The following is a 27,600-nucleotide window of genomic DNA, read 5'->3' as shown; positions in this document are numbered from 1 at the left end:
GGCGAGTTTCTCCCGTGGGCTCTCTGCAGGACGGCGGCATCTCAGACGCCTGTGCCAGAGGAGTCTAAGGCTGGCCCTGGGCTGGGAAGGGTTTCAGGCGCTCTTCTCCCACAAAACACTACACGGGCACGGAAGTGACTGCCGAAGGACCGCCCTGAAAAGGCGCTGGCCTGTGACCTGTCTCATTCTCTACACCTTTTGGATCAACATCTTTCTGCACCGTTATTTGCTGCATTTCTGATCCACCCAATAGCTAATACTCTCCATAATTAAAACACGGATGGATTTCGTAGGTGCAGAACTAGACTTGACTTACCTCAGAGTTTGACGTATCCTTCCAGACCAGAGTTTATTCCAGGGTTGTTTAACCTTCCAATAAACCCCTCTGGTGCGGTTCACATGGTGCAGCAGCCCCAGCCAGGGATTGTCTTTGCAGAAAGCTGCTTGCGTGTGCTGCGACTCTTTGAGTGTCCGTCCGTCCGTCCGTCCGTCCGTCCTCGGTGCAGCATGTCTCAGCCTGCTGAAGCGGCACCAAACCCTCGCAGGCCATTTTTGGAAGCCAGCCCGAGCCGTTTCGAGAACCGAGGCTGACGAACAGGGTGTCAAAGCCTGGGCTGCTACAGAAGCTGTTGTCTGCCGTGCTTGGTGTAACCGGTCACAGGCGGCTTCCCAGGAAGCACATGCCCCGCTCTCCTTTCCGTGTGAGCTCCTGCAGCCCCAGCGGATGCACGACCTCTTCCAGTATCGATATAAGACCGTGACATAAAATAAGAGGGGGGGAATACAGAGATGGGGGAAGGGGAAGAGATACTAAACAGAGAGCCAGTGTGGCGTAGTGGTTAGGAGCATGGGGCTGGGACTCAGGCGATCTGGGTTCGAGTCCCCGCTCAGCCATGGAGCCAACTTTGGGCCAGTCACAGACTCTCAGCCCAACCTACCTCACAGGGTTGTTGTTGTGAGGATAAGATGGAGGAGGAGATGTAAGCTGCCTTGAGCCCTTTGTAGGAAAAAGGCAGGGTATAAATCACAATATAAATAAATAAAATAAATTATTATTATTAGAACATTTCTATGCTGCCCCTTGCCGAAGCCTCAGGGCGGCTTACAACACAAATAAATATGTGTGGGGGTAAAGAGAAGTTGGGGGGCTGTCGTGGAGGAAGACTGTCTTTTCTCTTTATATATAGGGACCAAATAAGGTACATGTTTTCAAGCGGATATGGTTATAACTGAGATCAGTATTTTTGAATGTTAAAGGTCAAGGGAGTGTAATTAAAAGGAAATAAATTGAAGTGACGATAAATAAAGAAAAAGCAGTTTGTGTATTTTTACAGGAGAGACATCAGAAAAAGGAAGGGGTAAATGAACTTAAAGCAACATGGTTGAAAAAGCCTTTGAAGGGGAGTAGCAATTATTATCTTTAAGAAAGCTGAGTTTAAGGTAAATAAAGTAAAGAAAGATGAAAGAGGAAGATACTTAATATTACAGGGTGAAATAAGGGGGAAAGACTCTGTATTAATTAATATTTATAGGCCAAATGAAAATCAAATGTTTGTCCTAAAAAGGTTTTAAAAGAAAAAAAAATAATAAAGATATATAATATTGACTGGAGATTTCAACAAGGTAATAAATAAAACAAGAGACAAGCAAAATCCTATTAAAGGGGGGAAAGCATAATATTACATTATTGAGTAAATTGGTAAATGAAAATGGATTGAAAGATTACGGAGAGAGTTAAATGGGAATGAAAAAAGGTTTACTTTCTATTCCTCAGTTCACAAATCCTGTTCCAGATTAGATTATATATTTGTTTCTAAAGATTTGTTTAGTAGAGTCTGTGAATCAAACATAGGTGTTATAAAAGTGACAGATCTTGCTTTGATAAATAAGGATTTTAGAATTAAAACCTGAAATTCATTATAAGGAAAAGTAAAAGATTATAAGGAGAGTAAAAGATGGAGGGTGGATGCAAATATATTACAATCTAGGGATATAGTAAATAAAATGGAGAAAGAGTTAAAGGAAATTTGGGAAATTAACAATAAAAAGCTAGTATAGCTTTAAGGTTTAGTATGGGATACAATGCAGGCAGTTACAAGAGGGATAAGTATTAAAGAGGTATCTATATTAAAAATAAAAAAGAGTAAACAGGTGGAAAATTTGGAAAGGGAAATAAACTAGAGAAGAAATATATACAAAAGAGAGCTTTAAAATACAGGTAGAAATGCAGCTAAAAGAAAGGAAATAGAAAATGTAGAAGTTAAATGCAGCGAAATTTAATATATTTGAAGAAGGGTTATTTTGAATTGAGTAATAAGATCTCAGGATTTCTTTTGTTGGCCAATTCTACACAACAAAAGAAAATTTAAAAATTCATTTGGGATGGTTAGGGATGGAAATGGGAAAAGTGTAATATAACAAGAGATGAATTAGGAATATTTTGTAACTTTTCAAAGTCATATACAGTTGGAGAATAATCATTAGACAGTTAAATTGTGCATGTAGAAAATCTTGGGGAAAGTTCTGTAGGGTTGGAGGGTGGCATCAAAGGTTTCAATCTTCAAAAAGGGGTAGTAGAGGGGATATGGGGAACTGCAGGCCAGTTAGCCTCACGTCCATTCTGGGAAAGATGATGTGGAATGGGCTTCCCCGGGAGGTGGTTGAGGCCCCATCAGGGAGGGTGTTCAAGGATAGGCTGGACGTCCACATGGTGGGCATGCCGTGAGCGGAGCCGGCTGGAGCCGGGGGTCAGACTAGATGGCCCGGGAGGCCCCTTCTGACTTGCTCTGTTTCTATGTTTCTATGGAAAGGCTCATAATAGGGAAAGCTCTAGAAACCCTACATAGCGGGTGGGAGGTTGGTGGCCATGCAGCACGGATTCTGGAAAAAATAGATCCTGCCAGATGAATGTTATGCAATTCTATGATAAGGTCTTGAGGTGGCTTGAGGGAGGGGATGTGGTGGATGTGGTTTGACTAGACTGCAGCAAGGCCTTTGACAAAGTGCCACATGATATCCTGGTGGAGAAATTGTTGACCTTTGGGATAGATCGATGAACGGTCCAGTGGATTAGGGCACAGTTGACGAACCGCAAGCAGAGGGTGGCTATCAGTGGGGAATCATTGGGATGGCAGCCGGTGGCAAGCAGAGTTCCCCTGGGCTCATTCCTGGGGCCAGTTCTGTTCAGCCTTTTTATCAGTGGCCTGGAGGAGCGGACAGCCAGTCTGCTGACTCATATCGCAGGTGACAGCAAAGTGGCCACAACCGAGGAGCAGGTGATCCAGATGGATGCGGACAGGCCGTGGAAGTGGGCGGGGGACAGCAGGATGGCATTCAGTGTGGGTCAGTGCAGAGGCCTGCACTTGGGGCACAGGAATGGGTGTCACAGGTACAGGGTTCGGGTTTGGATTCGGGTGCCTTCTCCTTTGAAGGAGGCAGTGATCAAGCCTTTCTTGAAGGAGGAGAACCTGGACCCAGAGGATGTCACCAACCGCAGACCAGTGGCTAGCGTCACTTTTGGGGGCAAGGTGCTCAAGCAGGTAGCGGCCCGGGAGCTCCGGGCACTCTTGGAGGAAACCGACCCTCTCGACTGCTTTCAGTCTGGCGTCAGGCTCGGTTTTGGGGTGGAGACTGCCTTGCTGGTCCTGTGGGAGGGCCCTTGCCAGGAGATCGAAAGGGAGTGCATCCCTGCTAGTCCTCCTTGGCCGCTCGTCGGCTGTTGATGCCAGTGGCCCTGGCCGCCTTCTGCACAGGCCGCTCAGGAGGAGGCACTGCTTGGTGGTGGCCCCGCTCCTACCTGGCTGGCCAGTTGATTCCAGGGGGCATGACCGGGGCATCGTGGCTCTGCACCGTGGCAGTTGCGCCATGCGCTCCTGCCGGGTTCTGTTGTATCCCTCACAGATACTGCTGTCACGATCCACATGACCCCACCGGGAGAGGTCATCCGGAGGTTTGGCTTGGATAAATTTGGGGAGAACAGGCCCCTGTTGAATTTCACCTGGAGGATCATGGAGGGTGTCCACCGCTTGCCAAGAACCCTGTTGTCACGGGGGGTGGAGTCACCCCCACCCCAGCCGTTTCTCAGCAGGGGGCTTTTCCGCTCACAGGAGCTTGTTCGGGGAGCAAGAACCCCTGCCCCCACCCCCCGGTGGGAATCTGTCGGAGGAAAGGCCGATCTCCCGCCCGCCGAGGGCTCTGCTGCTCCTCCAGAAGGTCCTTGGAGGGTGGTGTGCCCCCCCCCCACCGCCCGCCATTTCTCAGCATGGTGGACTCCCTCTGCCTGGGAAATCCAGCTTGACATCCCAGCCCCGTGAGTGCTGGGGTGTCTGCAGGTGTTTCGGAGACACCCTCACTGAAGCACGATGGCCTTTGGATAGCTCTGCCCTTGTCCCCTTTTGCTTTCGGGCTGCCAGTGCGGCCCCATGAAGGGTTTCCTGGAGTTGCACTGGGCCCTCTGGAAGCAAGCGGCTCAGTGGCGCAGGAGCACATCAGACTTTGCCTTGGACGGTCGGAGTCTCCTCAGTCCATCCGGGCCGGTGTTGTCCGCACAGGTGGCAGCCGCGGCCCCCCCTCCGGGGCCCGGGAAGCCGTTTGTCTAGTCCTAGCAGGAGACGCCGTTGCTCAGACCTGCAGCCTCTTGCGTGAAGGGCGGGGGCTGAGCTGCATCTGCACGTCTCGTGGACCTCTGCTTGGGCCCCCGTAAAAGAGCACCTTAAGGCAGACGCCAGCCGGGATTAAGATGCTGGCAGCTTTGAGCTAGACCCACATTGCTGATGACAGAGAGGGGTTGAAAGTGGAACCATGTGGGAAGAGCGAGGCACTGGCGAAGGCGTGTCTGGCTGATCGAGAAGGGCTCGATCTGCGCGTGCAGGTGGGTGAGCAGCCTTCTGAGGAAAACCTAGGCGTGCCGCTGGCCCCTGTTGCCACCACGGAAATGGTGCTGAGCTCATTTTCCCTGTGGGCAGCTGAGGAGCCTTGCTCTGATGAGGGGCGTGGGGATGTGGCGGAGCTCCTGGGGCCCGGCCTGAGAAGACGAGTCCAAGGGGACCGCCACTTCCGCACTTCCTCCGCCACCCTCGGCTTCTGTGTCGGCTCCCCAGTCGCTCTGCCCAGCAGTGTCCCCTCGCTCGTGCGGTTGGGCTGCCAGCGAAGGCGTGGGGGCGTCCCTCCGGACCCTCACGCACGGCCTTTCCCGTTTGTAGCGAAGGCGGGAGGCACCTCTCCTCCTCTTTCCTTTCCGCCCATCCCTGCCGGCAGTGCTCCGCGGGCCCTGCCCCTGCCCCCCCCCCCCCCCGGCACGGGTGGCAGCTGCACCGGACTGGGGGTGGGGCCGCGGCCTTTAACTCGCCGCCCGGGGCCAGCGGCCGAAGGGCGTCTTCACCGTGCGGGGCCTGGGCTGGCCATAGACGCTGTCGGGTGGGCCTCAGTAGTCGGGTGGTTGCGGGCTTTTATTGTTTTAACTGTATTTTAATCTTGATTTTACTTTGTATATTTTAATGGATTCACACCTGGCTGCTTCCGTGGGGTTGCCTGGGGAGCGCGTGGGTGCCGCCGTTGGGGTGGTCATGGGCAGTGGTCGTTATGGCGTTGGGGGTTTAACGTGTTGGTATAGAAGGAGGGACAGATGGTTGACACCTGTTCCTCGTTCTGGTTTTCCCCCAGCCGGAAGGTTCCGGGTATGCTTATCAACCGCCCCGCGGGCCTGACGGTGCTGTTACTTAATGCCAGGTCGGTCCATAATAAAACATCCTCATCCACGACCTAATTGTGGATGAGGGGGCCGACCTGGCTTGCATCATAGAGACCTGGGTGGGGGGATGTGTCCCTCTCTCAACTGTGCCCGCCGGGGTATCTGGTCCAGCACCGACCATGCCCGGAGGGGAGGGGAGGGAAGGGGAGGGGGGGTCGCTTTAGTTCATCGGGCTTCATTATTCCTTGCAGGGCTTCCTGTTCTCTCGAGACCTAGAGTGCCTCTACCTGGCACTGGGCGACCAAGACAGATTGGGGATTCTGCTGGTGTACCTTGCACCCTTCTGCCCATCAGACTCCCTGCCTGGTGTTAAAGATTCCCAGGATGCTGATTCTGGGGGACTTCAATCTCCATGCCGAGACTGTTCTGACCAGGGCGGCTCAGTACTTCATGGCCTCCATGACGGCCATGGGGCTGTCTCAACATGTCATTGGCCTGACCCATGAACGTGGACCCACACTGGACCTGGTTTTCTCGACGGGGCAGGAAGAGGGTGATCTGAGGGTGAGCAATTTACGTTTGACTCCCCTGTCAGACCACTTCCTCGTGAGATTCGAGCTCGATGGCGGCCCTTCCCTCTGTAAGGGTGCAAACCCTTTTGTCTTGGTCCACCCTCGGAGCTGGATGGATCTGGATGGATTCCTGAAAGCTCTGGGGGAGTTTCCGGTTGATAAAGCTGGCACTCCTGTTGATGCTCTGGTGAACTATGGAATTGGGAAATGGCCAGAGTTATTGACACGATTGCTGCTAAGCGTCCTCTCCTGCCTGGCAGAGCCTGTTCATCCCCTTGGTATACACCTGAATTATGGTCGATGAAGCGGGTTGGGAGATGGCTGGAGCGTAGGTGGAGGAAATCTCAGGATGCATCTGACCGAACACACTTAAGAGCTCTTTATTTATTTATTTAAAATATTTTTATGCCGCCCCCATCACAACAAAGCCTCGGGGCGGCTCACAACATTATCAAGCTTATGCTGTGGCGGTGAGGACAGCAAAGAAGAAATTCTTCTCCACTTCCATTGCCTCCTCACAGTGCCGTCCAGCGGAGCTTTTTCGGGTGGTACAGGGGCTGGTACATCCAGGCCCTAAGAAAGATCCTGTACCACTCTCGATAACCCGCTGTGACAACTTTGCCCAGCACTTCAAGGAGAACATCTCTCAGATTCAGCACAAGCTGGACTCCACCAGTGACTCAGATTCCGTAGGGGAGGTGCCAATGTTACCGTCTGGTCACATATTGTTGGATGAGTTTCAGTTATTGCAGCCTGATGATGTGGACAAGGTGCTTGGACAAGTACGTCCCACCACCTGTTTACTTGACCCTTGCCCATCGTGGCTACTGTCAAACACGGGATTGGTGCCTAGATCCTGGAGGTCATCAACACCTCTCTAAAGGAGGCAATGGTTAGGCTTGGTCCTAAAGAAGGCGTCCCTGGATCCAGAGATGGCCGCCAATTATAGACCAATGGCCAACATCCCATTCTTGGGCAAGGTGTTGGAACAGGTGGTGGCGGGACAACTCCAAGCTCTCTTGGATGAGACTGATTATCTGGACCCATTTCAATCCGGCTTCAGACCCGGGTATGGTACTGAATCTGCCTTGGTCGCCCTGTATGATGACCTGTGCAGGGAGAGAGACGGGGGAGTGCGTCCCTGTTGGTCCTCCCGGACCTCTCAGCGGCTTTCGATACCATCAACCATGGTATTCTTCTGGATAGGCTGGCGGGACTGGGAGTAGGAGGCACTGCTTGGCAGTGGTTCCGCTCCTACCTTGACGGCCGATTCCAGAAGGTGGTGTTGGGGGACTTTACCTCTGCACCATGGCAGCTATGCCATGGAGCACCACAGGGGTCTATTTTGTCCCCCTTGCTATTCAACATCTACATGAAACCGCTGGGAGAGGTCATCAGGAGGTGTGGGCTGCGGAACCATCAGTACGCTGATGATACCCAGCTCTACCTCTCATTTTCCACCAATCCAGGCGAGGCAGTGGCTGTACTGAACCGGTGCCTGGCCGAGGTAATGGGCTGGATGAGGACCAATAAACTGAAGCTCAGTCCAGACAAGATGGAGGTCCTGTTGGTGGGTGGCTTGGGCTCTGGGGTAGGTGACTTGGACCTTGTCCTGAATGGGGTTGCACTCACTCTAAAGGACAGGGTCCGCAGCTTGGGAGTGCTGCTCGACCCAGAGCTGTCCCTGGAAGCTCAAGTGACTGCGGTGGCGAGGAGCGCTTTCCTTCAGCTTCGGCTAATCCATCAGCTGTGTCCCTACCTGGAGGACGACTGCCTAGCGACAGTGACGCATGCATTGGTTACTTCCCGATTGGATTACTGTAACGTGCTCTACGTGGAGCTGCCCTTGAAGACAGTCCGGATACTTCAGATGATGCAAAACAGAGCAGCCAGGTTGCTGACAGGGACTGGGCATTACTCTCACATAACCCCAGTCCTCTACCAGCTTCACTGCTCCCCATCAAAGTCCGGGCTCAATTCAAGGGGCTAGTTATCACCTACAAAGCCCTTAATGGCTTGGGACCTGGATAGTTGAAGGAACGCCTGCTCCCATATTTGCCCTCCTGCCCCTTGAGATCGGCAGCAGAGGCCCTCCTCCGGGAGCCCTCCGTGAGAGACATCAGGAAGCAGAGTACCCGGAGGAGGGCCTTCTCTGCGGTGGCGCCCCACGTATGGAATGCGCTCCCCAGAGAGGTCCACCTGGCGCCGTCGTTACTTGTTTTTCAGCGCCAGGCTAAGACCTTTTTATTCAAACAATATTTTAACAACGTATAATATTTATAGGTTTTAATTGTGCAGCCAGGATGTTTCCGGGTTTTATTTGTATTTGTATTATATTTATTTATTTGTGTGAGCCGACGGCATACAAAAACTTTAAACAAACAAACAAACAAACTCAAATCCATATTGCTGTGCATTGTCAGTCAAGACGATTCTGGAAATGACTCCGCCTCAGTGGTTCTGCATGGACCGTGGGGTGGGTGCGATTGTCTGGCCCTGGCTGCATGGTGCACACCAAATTGGTCTTCCGAGGGTGCGGCCCTGTGCGTGGTCTGATCGCGTCCAGCGTGCCCCGGCCGGCCAGCCTGCACGTGGGCCTGCCCTTGAGGGGAGGCGTGGAGGGGTCCCAGGTGACCCGGCCCGAGTGCGCCCTCCGTCCCGTTCTCTCCTTTGCCTTGCATCACCCTGGTGTCCCTCCCTGCGATCTCACTCCGGGTCCCTCCCTTCGTGTGTGAGGAAGCCTGGAAGTGGCCAGAGCCACCCCTGTGCGTGTTGTAAGCCTGCAGAAGTGGGCGGGCAGAGACTGAACTGAGCTAATTTCCCTTTCAGTTAGTGAAGCTGTGCATTGCTATGATTGACACGGGGAAGGCCTTCTGTGTGGCCAACAAGCAGTTCATGAATGGCATCCGGGACCTTGCCCAGTATTCCAGCAGGGATGCTCTGGTGGAGGTAAGTGCCCGACAGCAAAGGAGGTCTGGGCTGCAGAAAGGGCAGTGGCTGGAGGCTTCCCATCGGCTCGTGCGTGTGGCTGCCCCCTGCAGAGCCGGACCCGTTGGCTCTCGGGCTGCAGCGATGGGTGCAGAGGGGGCCTCTGAGCAGGCAGCTGGCAGTCGGGCTGCACCCTTCTGAAGACAGGAGGCAGCCTGAGGACTGCCGGTAGCCAGCTTCTGCGTGGTTCCTGGTGTCCTTGGCAGGCAGCTTTCTGGGCTTTTCTCGGAGTCCTTTTTGCTTCAGTGCAGAAGCGTCACAAGCGCATCGTTGAGCTTTCTCTGCCCCTCCATAAAATCTTAGAGTAGTAGAGTGGGAAGGAGCCAGTAAGGCCATCAGGTCCAATCCTTGGCTGAGCCCGGGACTCCAAGGTAAACATTCTTGGTTCTTCCACTTTCAACGTTAAATCGTTAACATTTCTGTGATTTATGCTGACCCTTTGGGAAAGGCCAGCGAAGAGGGATTTTGTCCCCCAAGCAAACTCAGGGCCACTTTGGCCGCAGCAGGAGGCGGTGGCGGCAGCGGCGGCAGTCTCCATTCTGGGCCATGATGCCTGAGGCTGGCCCCTGACAGGCCCACGAAAGGAACATGGTGGCCCCGTGGCTTTTTCTTCCCCTCCCTCTCTTTCTCTCCTTACAGAACAGCTTGACAAAATTCTCCAACAGCCTTCAAGAGATGATCAATTATCACACCGTAAGTGTTAGACTTCGCACAGCCAATGGGCCTGCCTGCCTTAGGGGTCGGGAAGAAGACGCGGGGTGCCTGCGTGTCTCCCCACTGATAGTTGTAGGAATTCGAAGGGGCTCAGCAGTGAACGGCTTGCCGTGTGCACCCATGTCCCTTTAGGCCCCCATGGAATGTGTGTGGCACAGTTGCGCCAGGCTTCCTGGAACGTGGCTCCTGCCGCTTTGGCCGTCCACCTGGAAAGCCTGCGTTGCACCCGGACTCTGTAGCCAAAATCCGAGGGTTGCCTTATGTTGCAGCCCTCCTCATGGCTTAGCTTGGAGGGCGATCCTATGTGTCGGCACAGAAGGAATACTTCCTGCAGCGGGATTGACTCCCTGTGTATAAGATTGTGGCCTGTTAGAGGGAACACTCTGGGACTGCTGGTAGCGCAGCTGCTACCTTGCAGGCTGCGTGGCAGATTCTGTTGCTCACAGAAGAATCACTCAGGCTGGGTTTATGCTGTGCTGGCCCAGGAAGGGGCCCCCTCTTCCCCTGCTGGTTTTCCCGCTACTCCCCTGGAAAAAGACAGCTGTGCATCTGGAGCTCCGCAACTTGGCTTGCCGTGCCAGCTCGTCCTGTGAGCTGGAGGGAGGCCTTAGGCACCTCTGCAGTGCGGGCGGTCGCGTTGGGCCTGAGCGGCAAAGATCCGGCCTGGTTCTCTGGCCTTGGGAGGTGTTAGACCTCATTCGGCATGGGCAGAAACCCTGTCCTAGAGTTACCTCTTGTCGCTTGCCAAAGACCCTGGGAAAGATGGCCAAAGCACTAAACATGCAGCTGTGTTTGGCTTGGGATCCCACCGCATCAGACCCATTAGTGAACTTCTGCTTGGTGTTAATGATTAGCCCAACAGACTCGTGCCTCACTCTGTGCTTAGTTAACTGGCTTAAGCTGGCGCAGGTTGTGAGATGCTGCCTGACCCTGGTGGAAAGCCTCAGGTGTTACGACTCGTGGCTGGCTAATGAGGACGGGAAACTCCTAAGTCCCAGTGCAACGCCAGCACCGCGATGGGGAGCGGCATATAGTAGAGGTTTGGGCTTGCTGACGAGGTAAACAGGCGGTTTCCCACTGCTCAGTCCCTGCCCCTCTGCAGCAGCCCGTCCCTTTCCCGTGAGTAGTCTGTAAAGCCTAGTCTTTCCCAGTGGGTGGGGTTGTTCGGACACCAAACATCCGCAAGGGGTTTCGCTTGCCATCCATTCCAGCTGATCGGAGCCTCTTGCTTGCTGAATCCTTTGAAACGCCAGCTTTTCAGGTTGGTGTGCTTGTCTTTTCAATAAAGCCCTTAGACGTGAATCTGGACCCAGCTTAGCGATCTCTTGGGGCCACGCAAGCCTGCAGCCTGAAACTGGGCCAGAATAGCAGCGGTTGTGAGGTGGAAGTCAATATGGTCAACGGTGTGATGTGGTTGCGAAAAGGGGCAAATGCTATATTGAGCTGCATTAATAGAAGAAGAACTTCCAGATCATGTGAGGTACTGGTTCCCCTCTATTTGGTACTAGCCATGCCCCATCTGAAGTACTGTGTCCAGTTCTGGGTGCCACACTTTAAGAAAGAGGCAGGAAAACTGGAAAAGTTCAGAGAAGGGCAACAAAGATGATCAGTGGCCTGGAAACAGACTTCGGTGAAGAGAGATCGAAAGAACTCGGCATGTTTAGCCTTGAGAAGAGAAGACTGAGGGGAGATGTGATAGCAACTTTCAAATACTTGAAAGGCTGCCATACAGAAGATGGCCAGGATCTCTTCTCAGTCATCCCAGAGCGCAGGGGATGGACTAACGGGCTCAAGTTACAGGAAGCCAGTCTCAGCTAGACAGCAGGGAAAATGTCCCGACTGTTAGAGCAGGACGGCAGTGAAACCAGTGGCCTAGGAAGGCTGTGGGCTCTCCCACACCGGCGGCGTCCAGGATGCCGCTGGCGAGCCCTCTGTCAGCAGTGCTTTACCTTGCGGTCCTGCATTGAACAAGAAGTGGGACTTGATGGCCCACTGGTCATTCCATCTCTTCGGTGCTGTTTTGGGGCACGTTAATAAAAGTATTACTTCCAAATCATGAGAAGCAGTAGTTTCCCTCTACTCCTCACTAGCCCAGCCTCATCTGGAATACTGTGTCCAGTTCTGGGCACTAAGATTTAAGAAAAATACAGAAAAGTTCGAAAGAGACCAGAGGAGGGCAAGAAAAATGATCCCGAGTTTGGAAACACTGCCCTGTGAGGAGGGACTGAGAGAACTGGGCTTGTTCAGCCTTGAGAAGAGGAGGCTGAGGGGGGACATGAGATCCCTCTAGAAGGACCTCAAGGTGAAATCGGGCAAGAAATCCATATTGGCTTCTTGGAGTTTTTAGACTGCATGCTTTTATAATCTGCTCCAGAATTTTTCCAAGAACTGATGTCAGTCAAGACTTACTGGTCTGGACTTCTCAGTTCTTCTTTTTGCTTTCTTGAAGATGGGGGCAGCATCAGCGCTTCTCCGGCCATCTGGTACTTCACCGTCCTCTATGATTTCTCAAAGTTAATAGAGTGGTTTTGAGAATTCTTTCACCAGCTCCTTTCTGACTAGGATGGAGTTCATGGATCCTGGAGATTTGAACTCGTTCAACCCAATTGGATGATCCTTGGCCAGTTTGCTTATTGATCTTGAGCTGCCACCCTGCCCCATCGGGTTGTACTTTCCCTTTCTCAAGAAAGTTATAGAACTTCCTTTGGGAGAAGAATGTGTGTATCTCGCGTGTGTTTTCCCTCAACCTCCCTGGAACTCCTTAGAGGAATATAAATATAGATGGGGCAGGTAAGACTGTGCAGTGCCGGCGCTGGCATGTTGCAGGCCTCTCGGTCCGTCCAGTGCAGTGCGGCTCCAGCCCCGTCTGCACAGTTCAGCTTCTTTCTTACTGCTTGGTGAACGTTTGTCGTAAATGTAAAAGCCCCGGGATTCCTTCTCTGCATTTACACCTGACTTTTCAGTAATTTGCCTGAATCAGACATTTTCCCCTTTCAGATCCTGTTTGACCAAACCCAAAGATCAATTAAAGCACAACTTCAGATGTTTGTTAAAGAGTAAGTTAATTTTCATTTTTGCAAACATATATGCCTGATGGAGCCTGACCTAAGGTGAACTGCAACCCCCCTGAAACTGGCATATCAAAAACTGTGCAGTGGCCTTGGAAAGATTTGCATTGCTTCCCCACATTTCTGAAAACTCACATGTGCCCCACGAGGACCGAAGGTGATGCGGCCAGTCTTGGCCGAGAAAGGCAGGCAACTCTGTGGGGCCGCCTCCGAGGTTGCAGCAAGAGAAGCGCTGCTTCCCCGAGGGTTGGTGGTCAGTTGGAGCAAGGCAGAGCCCTTGGCTTAGCTCGGGGCCCACATGTGCTTAAGAGCCCCTTCTGACAAGGCAGGTGCATTTTGAGGACTAAATTTAGGATTGCCAAGTTTCCAGGAAACGAATTTTGTGGTGATGACCTTTATCTAGAAGACAGGTAAAGGTGACTTTGAGCGATGGGGTTACAATATGGAACATTTGGGTCTTTGAAATTTCGGTCTCAGAGGGAGAGCACCTGCTCCCTGCACCCGTGAGCAGCAGAGCAAGAAGGGTGCTGGGAGGAGGCCTCCCAGGCCCTTGCCTGCGTCTCCAGCGGAAACCCTCTGTTCCAAGCAGGGTGGATATCAGGTTTGCAGCACACGTGCCCAGGCCGCCCTCTGGGTGGCCCAGAGTCCCCAGCGAGCTCCATGACTGAGAGGGATGAGTGCCGGCATCTCCCGGGTCCCCGTCCAGCAGGGCAGCCCCCGCAGCACACCAGCTGTCCTGCTGTCACCCACTGCAGCAGCACCGACGGCCAGGGCCATGTTGGGGCAGGCTTCCCTTTGAGGCCCCTCGAGTGCAGTGCTCTTTGTCAAGGGAGCCTGCTGGAATCCGGCGGTTGATGCCTTTGTGCTCTAGGGATATCAGAAAGTTCAAGGATGCGAAGAAGCAGTTTGAGAAGGTCAGCGAGGAGAAGGAAAATGCCCTTGCCAAGAACGCCCAGGTTCCCAGGACCAAGCAGCACGAAGTGGAGGAGGCTGCCAACATCTTGACCGCCACTCGGAAGTGCTTCCGGCACATCGCTCTGGACTACGTTCTCCAGGTAGATTTTGCTCAAAGTCTTGGGAGACTGGAAACGGAGGTTTGCTGGCAGGGGAGGGGCCACCTTGCATTTACCTGGCCTGAGCTGGATTGCGGGAGACCCACGGAGGGGAGGCGTCCTTGAGGGCCCTCAGCGAGTGACAAAGCTGCAGAGCGGCGGTGTCTGGACCGGGTTTGGTCCTGGTCCTGGTGGACAGGCTGGCTTGTCCTGGCAGGAGGTGCAGAGGCAATAAAAGCTCTTGCAGGAGGGTCAAGACGAGAGATGGGGCACAAGTCATGCTTCCACAGAGAGTTCTGAGCATGGGAATGCACAGGCGTGGGCCTCAGCGCCTCCCTGCCGGGGTCTTCTCTGGCGACTTGGCCTTAGTAAGTCTTCCTAGCCCGCGTGTGCCCCACTTGGGAAGGGGAGAGGAGCCTTCCAGGAGCTGCCTGCAGCTTCCAGCTGTGCTTCTGCATCACAGGAGCTGGCTCTGCCAGTGCAGGCACAGCGCTGGGGCTGCCTCCCCTTCCCCTCTGTTTCTTCAGCATCTCCAGATGAAGCTGTAACCTCCAGACTTCTTCGGAGAGCCATAATTCCTTGTGTAGGCTTTTGGAAAGGAGTCACCCCTTCCCCCAGCTGGTTTCTGTGGGCTCTCCTCTGGGTGCCCTGATTTTCTTGACTTCTGCTGTCGGTATCCGGAAAGAGCAGTTTGGTCCCAGTGAGGGAACCTCCAAGGCAGTGTTGCTGCTTCATTCCAGAGATACTCTGAAAAATTGGTGGTTGCTTCAGCAGCTTAGCGTTGACATGTGCAGGGAGAGATTTCTGGACTGTGTTAGGCAGTCGCGGGAAGGGCTTCAGAAGCCGGACCTTGGAAAAGCTGATCGCCTTGAAAGGAGCACGTGTGAGATCCTGAGCATCGTGAGGTGGGGGTTTGACTGTAGAGGGATCGGTGGGCTGGGGACAGGTTGAGCCTGCCCCCTTTGAGGCTGATGAACCTGACCTCGTCGGCTGGAACACTGGGCACTCCGTGGTCGTAGCTACAAACTGGTCCTTGGAAAGAAACTGAGTCGGGGTTCGCCCTGTCGGCCTGCTGCCAGTCACTCCGGCCACAGGTGGGAGTTCCCCTGCCCATTTTCCAGCCTCACTGGCCCTGGGGCCTCCCTCTGTCCTCCTTTGCCACAGTCTTTTGGCAGCACAGTGAAGCCAAGCTGTTGTTTCCCCTAGATTAATGTGCTTCAGTCGAAGAGGAGATCAGAAATCCTAAAATCGGTAAGTTTCACATGTGGAACTGGGAAGCTGCTGGCTTGGAACCGATCTGCAGCTCTGACATGGAGCGCGGAGGCTTAAACACACGAGAAGAAAATAAGCGATGCTACCGCAGTGGGGAGTCCTGCTCTGCTTTGTCCCATGCGTACAGAATGCTGGACAAGACGGACCTTTTGTCTGACCCAGCCCGGCTTTTCTGATGTTCTTAGGGGTGGGGTGGCAAGCTCAGCCCGGGAAGCCCATGGGCCTGCCTGGCCTGGTAGCCATCGACGGCCTTCCCCCTCACGGGTGTGTGTAATCCCGCCTTCACATCACCCAAGTAGATAGCCATTTCTACATCTTGCGGTAGCTGGTCCCAAACCGATCGGCCCCGGGCTTCATAGCGTGGCCCCGTTGAGCTCTGCTGATGGAGAGAGAAACGTCCCTGTTGAACTCCCCGATTCCACAGGCAGCAGCTCAACGCCCGCAGAGCCGAACTTTTGCTTCACGTCGCAGTTGCCGGGGAAGCTCAGCGAAAGAGCTGAGTGGTGGGGGAGGCCGGGCTGAAGGCAGAACGCGCAGCGGCCTCGGTGCCGGCTGCCTGGGGCATCCATGGCAGGGCCGGCACCGGCTGCGGTGCTGCGCTCTTGCAGCTGCCCTGCCCCCTGGCCCAGATGCGTCTCTTGCATGACGCGCTTTGGTTTGGGAGGTGTGCCTGGTGCCCTCCCAGCACGGGAGCACAGCTGGAATGCAGAGCGAAGGCCCCGTCTGGAAGCCGGCAAAAGGGGGGCGTTCGGTGCAGCCTGCTTTGGCACGTGCAGCAGGTCCAAGAGGAACCCGAGCGCGTGAGGCACACGCTGATGTGGCGGTTGCTGGAAGCCTCTCGCATCTGCCTTCCTCCATGCTAGATGCTGTCCTTCATGTACGCCCACCTGGCATTCTTCCACCAAGGCTACGACCTTTTTAGCGAACTTGGACCCTACATGAACAACCTCGGTGCCCAGGTGATCAGTCGGTGTGGGCTTGGTGAGCCAGTTCTGGGGAGAAAGGAAAAGGCAGGCCTGAGGAGGGGGGGCGAAGGCCCCGTCTTCCGGGATGCCTCCTGCATGATTGAGGGTGATGTGGGGCGTCGCTTGCATTTGTTCCGTGTCCCTTCGTCTTCTTGAGGCCACGTTTCCTTTCTCGGGTATTGTGAGCTGCAGCGCACCCCACAGCAGGACACGGAGGCGAGGCGCACCGCTGCAGCCTTCTCCCTTTGGCAGTGTCGGTTGATGCTGCGTGCAGGAGGAGCGCCTGGTCTCGGCGGGAAGCGCCTGGCACCCCCTTTGGGGGTGTGCACGGTGTTTGGCCTCCACCTGCAGAGGGAGCTGCTCCCCAGCTCAGGCTGCTGCTGTGCGAAAGGCTGCCCAGAAGGCGGCTGGAGCGGCTCAGGCAGCACGAGTCCTCCGTGCACCGGAGCAGCCGTGTGTCCCGGGCACCCTGGGCCCTCTTAGAAGCCAGCTCCCCGGGCAGAGGCAGAAGGCCTCTCACCAGGCCGAGATGCCGGCAGTGGTGGGGTGGGATGTCTGTGACGGCAGCGCCCTGGGCAGAACGACCCCGGTGGGGCGGGGGGGGCAGTGCAGCCACCAAGTCCCCGTGAGTCTCAGGGTGCATTTCGGTCTCTTCCAGCTGGACCAGATGGCTGCAGATGCTGCGAAGGAGAAGCGGGAGATGGAGCAAAAGCACTCCACCATTCAGCAGAAGGTACTGGGAGGGACGCCGGAGGGAAGCTTTGCTCCCTGCCGCGCTTCCACTCCTGCCTGCTTGCGGCTGCAGCGGGTGGTCGGACGGCGTCCTCGCAGTGGTCGGTGGAAGAGAATTCCCGGGCCACAGGGACAGGCTCCTCTGCGCGGGGCTGCCCCCCTCGTTTCCATGTCACGCACGGCCTTCCCCCCGGCGTGGCATGGCTCGCGGCAGGGGCTTGGCTGGCACAGATGGAGAGTGGGACCCTGCGGCTCTCGGGGCCCTGTGGGTTGCCGCGCCCCTTAGCAGTCCGGGGATGCCACGTGGGCGGCCTGAAGCCGCGAAGGAAGGCGCTGCTTTGTCAGTTGTGCACACATGCCTGCCTTGGAGTGCAGGCGTTGGCCATGTTGGTCACATTCGGGTCCGACTCTGCCTTTCAGAGTTACAGGGCGGATCTTGATCTCGGTAGGCAGGCTCCGGGTGGGGCACTTGCGGGGAACCTGAAGCGCCTCCCTCGCCAGAGTGCGGCAAGCACCTGTGCCGGAGTCTGTCCCGAGGCGCCTCCGTTTCCCGAGCGGTGCCAAGTGAGTGGCAGCGGAAGCACGGTCTCGCTGGGGCCGCTTCACGGTGGGGGGGAGCCGGGAAGCAGCCCCCGTCCCGGTCATCTTTCCTGCCACTGAGTCGAAGAGATTTCCACGGGGCTCTGCGGCTTATTTATGCCCAAGCCACACGTGGAGAGATCCTTGCTCAGGGGAGCGGTCCGGAACAAGGTTCGACAGACCCTCTGTCACTTGCACTAAGCCCGGAAACTGCTTTTCTGCCAAACGGTTTGGACAGAACCTTTTCCAGCAAAAAGCAGGAAAAGTTGCTTGACCAGAATCACAGAGGCCAGGCCTGCGCCTCCCGCTTTCTGCACGCTGTCTTTGGTCCAGCTCATCAGACCCCAGTTCTCCTTGGCTCCCGTGGGTCTCCCATCCTTTGCAAGACAGAGGAGGCATTAGGCCGGAGATGCAGAGAACCCATCGCTAGGCGCGGCTCCGCTGCTCCTGCCAGGAGTTGCAGCATCCCCTTCTGTCCCTGCCCTGCGGGGCTGGCAGACAGACTGCTTGGCCCTTCAGTGCCCCCCAGGGCGGACTTGCAGGTGCATGAGGGGAGGACTCGGAGGAAGCGGGGGTGGCGGCTCCACTCACGGAGGGGCCTCTTAGGTGCTTCTTTACTCTGATTTAAAATACTTCTTGTTTTCTTTCGGGGCAGAAGTCCCCTGGAGGCAGCGTGCAGCAATAAAGCACATGAAACCAGGGCGATATTAAGAGCAATGAGGCCGCACTGAGGCAGGGAGAGCACAGTAAAAGCACCAGGGAAACTGCGGCATCGGCACTTGCGGCAGCAGAGGGCCAGCGCAAAAGGACACGTGTGCACGAGCTTCCTGGACGCTTGCTTGCTGGGCCGCTGGGGGCAGCGTATTCTGGAGTCAGGGGCCTCTGCCGAAGCCGCCCCCATTGCTCTCAGCAGATGGGCAAGGGACAGGTCACCCCTCCTGCTGGCCTTCAGGTGTGCGCAGTCTGTGCAGGGGAAGGTAGACCTCCAGCATCGCGTAGCTTTAGAGACCACCTTTAAAGCTCAAGATTTGCCCTCAGAGCTGGGCTCCAAAACCAGCAGCTGGCGCAGAGCAAGCTTTGCACGGTTGAAACACTGGGCTCCCACCGGCCTTCCAAGGCAGCCCCACCTGCAGCGCGTTCCAGCAGTCCGCCCTGGGCATCACTAGTGTGCGGCAAGTGCCTTGTCCCAGGAGGGGCTGCCTGAGCACTCGGGCACTGCAGGCAGCGGCCAGGCGGCCCCCCAGTGGCATGGGGCCGGTTAACTGAAGGACTGCCTTGCCCCGTATGCGCCTCCTCGGACCCTGAGGCGACCTCTGGGGGTCCTTCTCCAGGATCCCCTTCCGAAGGAGTGAGGTGCTGGCTCCCAGGAGGGGGTCTTTTCGACTGCGGCACCTCAGTTTCGGAATGAGCTCCCCAAGGTGCCGGGGCCGTATGCCCTTCTGTGCCAGTGGGAGGCGCTCTTCGTCTCCCGGCATTTTGGCAGCTGCGTTGCATTTTATTCGGTACTGTTTCAGTTGCCATTGCTATTGTTTTACGTTGACGTTGGCTTGTGTGCATGTGTGTTTTGGTTTTGTGAACTGTTGTTACCCTCCCAGAGAGCCTCCTGGCTCTGGGAAGGAGGGATCCTCCTTCAAACTGTGCCTCCCAAGCCCAGTTGAAATAAACGCTCCGGGCTGGTGCCACGGTTGGTGGTATCAAAGGCAGCTGACACCACCGAGGGGTCTTCCGTGGGGCTCTCCAGCTGGGCCATGGGTCCATGTGGAACCCCCAGGGGTGTGGCATCCAATCACCTCAGTGCCTGGGCGCATGAATAAAGGAAAGGCGCTGTCTTGGGATCCAGCTCCAAGGGCGTCGAGGGCTTCATACGCTGGGATCGTAAGCCTCCCAGAAAGGCCTCTGCAGCTGAGGCGGCCAGTAAGTGCACACACGAAATAAATAAGTAGTAGTGCAACCCTAAGCTTGGCCCAGTAGCGAACAGGCAGAGAGTGGGCCTCCTCTGGCCACGGCAGAGCGGCTGCACTCTGCACACGCCCCCTGAAGCTCATTGCAATCTTCCAGGCTTGAGCTTGGGAGAATGGAGAGGACCGAAGTGTTGAAGGCCCTTGCGCACCTTGTGTGTCTGGGGGAAACATCCTTGCGCACGGACAGATGCTGCCTCCACATACAGGGCCGTCCTCTGGCCAGACTTCACCAGACGCTTCCCCCATGGCCGGCAGGTTTCCTGGGCTCCGGCCTGCCGCGGTGTCCGCTGTGGAGCCGTGCAGCGCAGAGAGCCCGGGCGAAAGAGATGTGCCTCACGCCCCGCTCCATGCCACCTGCTCTGGGTCCCTGCCTCTGCACCGAGTTGCTGCCACTGGCTGCTCTCTGGCACTGCACCGAAATAGGCTGCTGTTCCGCTTTTGCTAGGACTTCTCCAGCGATGACACGAAGCTGGAGTACAACGTCGATGCAGCCAATGGGATCGTCATGGAAGGCTACCTCTTCAAGCGAGCCAGCAATGCCTTCAAGACCTGGAACAGGTAATGCTGCCACCTGCGGGGCCGGGCTTCGGTGCGCGGTCACGTCTTCCGGACGGCTGCCTTCACCCGTTTGAGTGGCTGGGCTAAGCCTCTGGGACCCGCCCCCCCCCCCGCTCCCCTTGCCCCTCATGCCCCAGGCATGGGCCTTTTCAGCGCAGAACGGTAGAGGCAAGGTCAGGGCCAGCATGTTCGGTGCGTTGCGTGTCTCTCTCTCTCTGCGGAGATGTTAACATGAGCATTTACACTCCTCACGCACCGAGTTTCCTTCCTTTCTGCACTGCCTGTGAACTTGGCTACCAACAAGTTGAATAGGGAGCGCCTTCTCCGGCGTGTCTGCATGCACGTGGAGGTTCCCAGGGAAAGCTGGCATAACGCAGCGCATCCGAAGGGAGCAGCCCGGTCTGGGGGCCGTGACGTTCCAGTTCCTTCATTGGCTCATCTGCCACGCCCCAGTGGATCGTTGGCCACATGGGTGCGTGGCTGAGAAGGAGGCTTGAGACTCTGAGTGAATGCTTGAAAGCCCTCTCTTCGGGCCGTGTCCCTGTTGCCGGTTGCCGCATTTCATTGCCCTTCGATCCTCGGCTCAGGAGTAATGGGGGCGGCTGGCCAGGGACTCTGCCTTGCCCAAGGCCTGCGTGGCTGGCGTTAGAAGCTGTTGCTTCTCACAATACCCAGGAGCATATTCTGGGAGGGCTCTTGCCTCTTTAGTAGGTCCTAACCTTCCTGGACCAACATGAAGAAATAGGCTTCTCCTCGACACGCTGCCTGCCGCACGACGTGGGCTGGGGCATTTGCTCGCTAGGTCCGGGGTGGCTCGCCCGCTCACCAGGGAACGCCTGGTACAGGCTTGTGTGCCTCTCCAGAGCAGCTCCCTTCCCTTGCATAGCACCGTATGAGCAGCAGCGCTGCCGTGTCTGCCGAGCCATTGCTAGTGAAGGCATTAGCCTAGAAATGTGGGCAGAGTCCTGCTGGATCAGACCAGAAGTCCAGCCAGCCCGTCACTCCATGCCCACGGGAGCAAACCAGCTGCTCGCAGGATCCCTCCTGCAGGATGGGTACAAGCCCTCCTCCTGCCCAAGCTCCCCAGCAACTGGTGTGGGCTGGGACGTTGCATCTGGTAAAGGAGGCAGCCCTTAGCCAGCAGGGCTAGTAGCCACGGATGGCCCCTCCCCCAGGAATCTGTCCAATCCCTTTTTAAAGCCACCCAGATTGGCGGCCATCGCCACTTCCCGTGCCAGGGAATTCCCTCATTTACGTATGCGCTGCATGAAGAAGCCCGCCCCTTTATCTGTCCTGACCCTCCCATCGGTCAGCTTCATGGGATGTTCGGGGCTCCAGTGTGGGAAGCTCCAGGCTGTGCTGGGAGTGTCCCCTCCTGCGCCGAGTGGTCTCTTCTGAAGACGGGAATGCAGGCGCTGGGCATGTGGTGCTGCTGGCCAAGGGCCACCTGCCTGCGGGACTCCGTGTGCGGCTCGCAGGCAGCTTCCCTCGGCACCCTGGGACCTGTTTGCCCCGAGGTGTCCATTGCTGGTCAATCCGCAGCTGAGGGCAGCAATAATTTGCAGTGGGAGTCGCTGTCTGAGTGAGGTGGCGGTTCTGTGTTTTCTTGAACCGTCTGGGCCACGGCACACCCAGGCGCTTGCGTGTGCCGAACCCGCGAGCGAAAGTTGCCTTCCCTCCCGAGGAAGGAGATGCCCTCCCCCAGCGGTGCCCCAGCTGTGGATGCGGGGTGCCATTGACTTGGGGCGCTGGCCGCCGACCACAGGGCTCTCCGGCCAAGTTTCAGCCCCAGCAGCGGCTTTTCTTGGCTCTTCCTTTGTTGCAGCCTCTTCAGCCTTGGTCTTTGGCACTTCCCCTCATGTGTTTTTGTACATCCCTTCCATGAAAGCCACCTGGGCATTTCAGTTGAAACAGATGTGCTGCAGATGTGTCTTTAAGGGGCGCATAAATCCGTGCCACCAACTGACACGCCCAGCGTGCACAGCGCTCCCTCTGCACCGCCGGAGCGCTCTCTGGCTCCGCTGCCCGTGCTGGAGAGGTGTGAGATGACCCTGTCACGTTGGACTGGCCGAGGTTGGTGCCTTCACTTCCTCCTTTCCCTCCCACCTCGTCTCCACGGCATGCCGGCTCTCTGATTATTTTGCTTTGCTTTTGTTTTATGTTTAATTTCTTCATCTCTTTCCTCCCACTTACATTTTACCCTTCCCCATTTTCTCCATGACAGGAAAAAGCCCGATGCCCTCAGGTACCAGCCAGCCTCTGGCGTTCTTTCTCTTCCTCCCCTTGTTTTTGACCAAGCATGTGCACTCCGAATCTAACTCTGACGTTCTGCTCTGAAACTTGCAGTGGATCTCTGTGCCAGCCTTCCAGCTGCTCAGCGCCACCCCCTTCATGGCTCGGTGCATAGCTGGATTTAGGTTCCTGGGAAAATGCCTCCCCCCCCCCCCGTGCATGCATCTCCATTTCTCTGCAGCACTGAGAACGTTGGCATTCTGCCACTTGGTGCACGGATGGATGGACTGCCACAGGTCCCCTGCTGATGTGCAGGGAGGCCCAGCTTATACCAGGCTTCTTCGGTGCGAGCAAAACTGTCGGACCCCCTTTGGGCAAAGCTGGTGGGCAAAGCTGGTGTCATCCATGGCCACTGCATTCTTTCATAAATTCCTGAAAATGGCCCAAAGTTGTGTCCCGCTGGCCTGAAGCCAACCTGGCTTCCAAGTCCCTAACTGGCCACGCAGGAGTCGCGAATGGCGCACGAGTGCTAGACAGACAGTCGGTGTTTCCCCCATTTTGGACTCCTTGGGAGGCGGCACAGCGTAAGTCCTGCCTCGGGTCTGGAAGATGGAGGAGGAGGTTTCCTGCGGGGTTCTGGTTATCCATTAAGGGCTCGGTGCCTGCTTCTCCTTCTCAAAAGAAAATGCAGCATACAGCCAGGTCAGCTCCTGTGACTTCCCTTGGGTGGAGTCTGTTCAAGGTGCAAGAACAGAAGGAGCCCGGAGAGGCTTTTCAGTGGGTGGAACCGGCCCTTGCCACTTCCCGGATTGTGAGTGGCACAGCGGAAAGCGTGGGCTGGTGGTTCCTCGTGTGCGGGGCTTGCTGGCCAGCCAGTCTGTTCTGTGGTCGCTCTGAACTCTGCAGGAGAGGCAGCAAGCGTGGCTGTGGGGCACCAGGAGCTGCTTCATAGTGCAGCGAAACGCAGGGCTGGTCGCAGGAACCGGCTCGGGCTCTCCGGACGGGAGCAAGGCCAGCCGGCCGGCCGGCTGCCCCCCAGCTACTGACATAGCTCAGCTGGGGCAGGCGTGGGATGCGGGAACGGGGCTGACTTCCACTGCCACGCCTCGCAGAATGCCCGGGCCCCTCATCCCACCATGCACCTTCCAAGATGGAGGGCTCTGCGCTTTTAGGCAGCTGCTCCTCTTCTTGGTCTCTGTCCAGCACACGCACGGGCTCTGCGCCCGTGTGAGCCTGCTCTGGGAAGGTTCCGTCGCTCGCACGTGTTCAGTGGGGAGCCCTCCCTCAGCCCCCCATGGCTGCAGGGAGGGGCTCCCTGCTGCTCAGCTGGCCTGCGACCGCCATCCCTCGGGGTGCCTCAGAGAGCTCCCTTGCCGCTCCTCGTAGCCATTCCCCCTCTTTCTCGCACATTCATTCTGTCCTTCAGGTTTATTCACTAAACTTTCTGCATTTCCCACCTAGTCTGATTTCTCTCCCTTAAAAAAAAGAAAGACTCTGCAAAAATACAGGGGCCCTGCTTCCCCTCTCTCATCATTCTCCCAAATTCTGGCTTTTGGCGTCTTCCTGTTTTTCCCATCTCTTGCGTATTTTTTGTCTCCCCATCTTCATTCATTCATTCATTCATTCATTCATTCATTCATGGATTTAGAGGCTGCCTATAATTGCCGAGGCCTTCCTGGGCAGCGTACAATATATAACACATGCTAACAAAGTAAAACGCATTAAAACCAATTAAAACTTGATGAATTAAAACATCTATAACAGCAGTGAAGGGCTACAGCGTTCAGGAGGGGACACAGCATAAATGTTGTGTTCAAAGCTCTCTCTGGCGACCGTGCGCAGTGGGGAGTCGGCTGCCCCCAAAGGCAGTCCCTGGCCTTGCTCGGGGGAGAGCCTCGTGGGGGAAGCCTGCATCCACAGCCAGGCCCTCCCTCAGCAGGCGGGGAAGTGCCGGGCTGGCCTTCGGAGTAGCGCCCTCCGCGGCCTGCCACCCTCAGCACTGCCTTGGCGGCCCTGGCGTGGCTGCTCGCCTCACCCGCCTTTGCTGTGGCTGCAGGACCCCCCCCCCCACCGGCCACTTCAGGAAGGTCACTTAGGCAAGGGTGGTGGCCAGGAAGGCGAGGGCCTGGGAACGGCGGACTCCAGCGAGGCTGACGGCACAAAAAGGGCATCGCGCTTCGGCCCGTTGGCAGTGTCCCCGGGTCCCCATCAGAACTGCGGCCTGCCCTTGGCCGAGCCCACTGGCCTCTGCGAAACGCTACCGCCTCAGCCTCCAGGCCGGAGCAGGCTGCGCCCTCGGCAGGCGGGCCCACCACCGGTCCTCTGCCGTGATGCCAGCCGCCTCCGTGCCGGGAGCGCCAGTCGCCAGTGTGTGTGATGCCAGAGACCACAGAGAAGGACCGGCGCCTTTCCTGCAACCGGTTCCTTAAGTGACCGTCTGTGCATTCAGCCGGACGCACCTTGCTTTCCCTCTTCAGGGAGGTCCTTGGACAGCACTCCTGTCTATACCGAGACCGAGGGGGGCCTGTGGGACCACCCCTCTTCCGATATGGGGCCACGATATGGGTCACATGTACCTCAAAGTGCTGATGGGTGGGGTGCAGATCAGGGGAGCTCTGGATGCGAGTGATCACTCCATCCTTTGCTTTGAGATCAGGGGACTGCGGACGGGCAGCAGGTTGAGTACTAGAAGCTGGGAGTTCACGAGGGCCGACTTCGGCCATTGAAGGCCAGGCTGGGGAAAGTCTCCTGGGAGAGGATATTCAAAGGGAAGGGAGTTCAGGAGGGGTGGATAGCACTCAAGGGAGGTTTTGGAGGCGCAAGTCTTGACGATACCTCTAGTCAGTAAGGTGGGGAGGCGGAGGAGAGCGCTGCCATGGATGCAAAAGGAGCTGGTTAGAGGGATTAGACGCAAGAGGAACCTCCGTAGGAAATGGGCACTGGGGCAGGTAGACAAAAGGGTATACCGGGAGGAGGAGGAGGAGGCCCGTTGCAGGAAGATTCTTCGCAAGGCTAAAGCTAATTAAGAGCTGAGACTCGCAAAGAATATCAAGAGCAACAAAAAGGGCTTCCATCAACATGTAAAGAGCAAGAGGAAAGGAAAAGAGGTGGTGGAACTGCTTAATAAGGAGGAAGGGGATCTGGTGACTGAAGTGAGGGAACAGGCACAGATGCTAAATGACAGTTTTGCCTCTGTGTTCTCTCCAAAGCAGTCTGCAGGGAGATCTACATGGGAGACCGGATGAGGCTGGGGATTAAGGACCACAGATTAGAGTTGCCCCCCTGAAGTTGAGGAGCTCCTCAGGGCACTGGCATTACAAAGGCGCCAGGCCCTGGCGGGTTACACCCGAGAGTACTTCAGGAGTTGGGGATGGGTTCTCTTGTGCCCATCGGCCTCCATTTTTGAGGCCTTGTTGAAAATGGTGAGGTTCCAGAGGACTGGAAAGTGGCATCATTGGTCCCAATTTTCAAACATGGTAGTAGAAGGGACTTGGGGAATTACAGACCTGTTAGCCTTACATCCATTGTAGGAAAAACAATGGAAAGGCTCATAATAGAGATCTAGTGATGCTAGATAGGGAAGGGAGGCTGACAGCCACACAACACGGCTTCCTCAAAAACAGGTCCTGCCAGACAAACCTTGTGGAATTCTATGGCAAGGTTTCGCGATGGCTAGATGGAGGGGATGCAGTGATGTGGTTTACCTGGATTTCAGCAAGGCCTTTGACAAAGTGCCCCATGATATCCTGGTGGAGAAGCTGAGGAGTTTTGGGATACACCAAAGCACTGTCCGGTGGATTGGGGCATGACTGACAGACCGAGAGCAGAGGGTCACCATTAGTATTCCCCACTAATCCTTGGAGGCAGCCTCTTAGCAGGAGGCCTCCCAGGTGGGTGGCTGTTCTTACCTTTCTTGGCGCGTCCTTTGCGCAGAACCCCCTTCAGGCAGCAGCTGTGAGGGACGTGCTCCACATCTAGGGGTGTTGCAGGTGGCAGAACGTGGCCCCTTCGCTCCCCTTCCCTGCCTCCAGATCGTCCCCCCGAGCCGCCTCCTGCCTTGGCGTAAGGCTGACAAGATTAGGCAGAGCAAAGCCGGGATCCAGGAGTCTGTTGGATTGACTTGCGTGCAAGGAATGGACTTTTAGCCACAGATCCCTGAGCCCTGGAGCAGATCCCGGTGCGTTTGGGTTGGGGAGAGAGTCTCTCTTTTGGACACAAGCGAAAAGAGACTCGGAGTGCATGGCTATCCAGGGGCAAAGGGCATAATACCCCCTGCTTAAGAGTGACTGGGTGTGGGGGCGGGGGGGGTGTGGGGCAGGGGGTTGCACAATGCTGCTCTCTAAGCTACGGCTCTTGCAGCAACCAAAGGACACCTTGGGGAGTTTTCATTACTGTTCCGTGCGTGGAACGCGCGCTATCGCAGCGGCACCAAGGCCTAATGGTCCCCGGGAAAAGCTCATGGGAGATGCAGGGTTGAAGGGCCCCGCGAACTGCTCTCCCTTCGGCACGCCGCCTCGGCCGCTCCTGGCCCTTCCCACCCGAAGGAGCCCTGCTGGGTCGCTCCTGCTTTCTGAGCACAAGCGAGAATTGGGGAGCCCACCTCCTGCCTTCCTTCCATCCGGTCCAGCACGGAAGCAGGACTGGGCAGCGGCGGCTGCTCCAAGCTTCCTGGAGCCCCACTTTGGTGTGTCCCCCCCCCCCCCCCGTCGTCTTGCAAGGTGAACAGCAGTGGGGAGGGGGGGATTTCCTCGCTGCCACTGATGAGTGCTCCTCTTGGACTTTGCCCAGCGCTTCTGTGGTCTTCTGTTGTTTTGCACTTCCGACAACCCTGCGAAGTAGACTCAGTTAAGTTCCCAGTGTTTCAGAGGAGGGCTGTGTCTTGCCAAATCCCCGACTCTTGAGCCCAAATCTGCCAGGCCTGGACACAGCTCTCCTCGTGGGGAGCCAGTGGGCCTGGCGGCTTTCACGGGGCGATGAATCCGTGAAGGCTGGCACCCCCCTTGCTAGCGCAACCTCATCGCCCCCTCCAGTCCCGTTTCTCACTGCCCAGTCGGTGCATTGATGATCTTTTCTTCCATCGTGTAGGCGCTGGTTCTCCATACAGAATAACCAACTGGTCTACCAGAAAAAGTTTAAAGTGAGTCTGAAAAAGCATTAATTGTGGTAAAGGGGGTGAGGATGGGACCGGCGAGGGCTTTCACGTGGGGGGGGGGGGGCG

The 27,600-nt window shown here is 56.2% G+C and overlaps 1 protein-coding gene across 4 annotated transcripts in view; it reads left to right on the top strand.

Annotated features, from left to right (window-relative positions):
* Positions 1–27,600, top strand: part of ACAP2 (ArfGAP with coiled-coil, ankyrin repeat and PH domains 2) — a 48,489-nt gene that overhangs the window by 8,437 nt on the left and 12,452 nt on the right. For 3 of the 4 annotated variants that reach the window (XM_044421144.1, XM_044421145.1, XM_044421146.1), the window contains 9 exons: positions 9,091–9,210; positions 9,889–9,942; positions 12,961–13,019; positions 13,903–14,086; positions 15,290–15,334; positions 16,219–16,314; positions 16,979–17,053; positions 20,038–20,150; positions 27,468–27,519. In XM_044421144.1, coding sequence (XP_044277079.1) covers positions 9,091–9,210; positions 9,889–9,942; positions 12,961–13,019; positions 13,903–14,086; positions 15,290–15,334; positions 16,219–16,314; positions 16,979–17,053; positions 20,038–20,150; positions 27,468–27,519 — 798 coding nt within the window. Of the gene's footprint in view, positions 1–6,229; positions 6,254–9,090; positions 9,211–9,888; positions 9,943–12,960; positions 13,020–13,902; positions 14,087–15,289; positions 15,335–16,218; positions 16,315–16,978; positions 17,054–20,037; positions 20,151–27,467; positions 27,520–27,600 lie in introns of those variants that run through there. The other variant, XM_044421147.1, reaches the window with a different exon arrangement.

Source organism: Varanus komodoensis, unplaced genomic scaffold (assembly GCF_004798865.1).
Source record: "Varanus komodoensis strain SLA01 unplaced genomic scaffold, ASM479886v1 scaffold115, whole genome shotgun sequence".
Lineage (NCBI taxonomy): Eukaryota > Metazoa > Chordata > Lepidosauria > Squamata > Varanidae > Varanus > Varanus komodoensis.
This window is presented reverse-complemented; position numbering and strand designations above follow the sequence as displayed.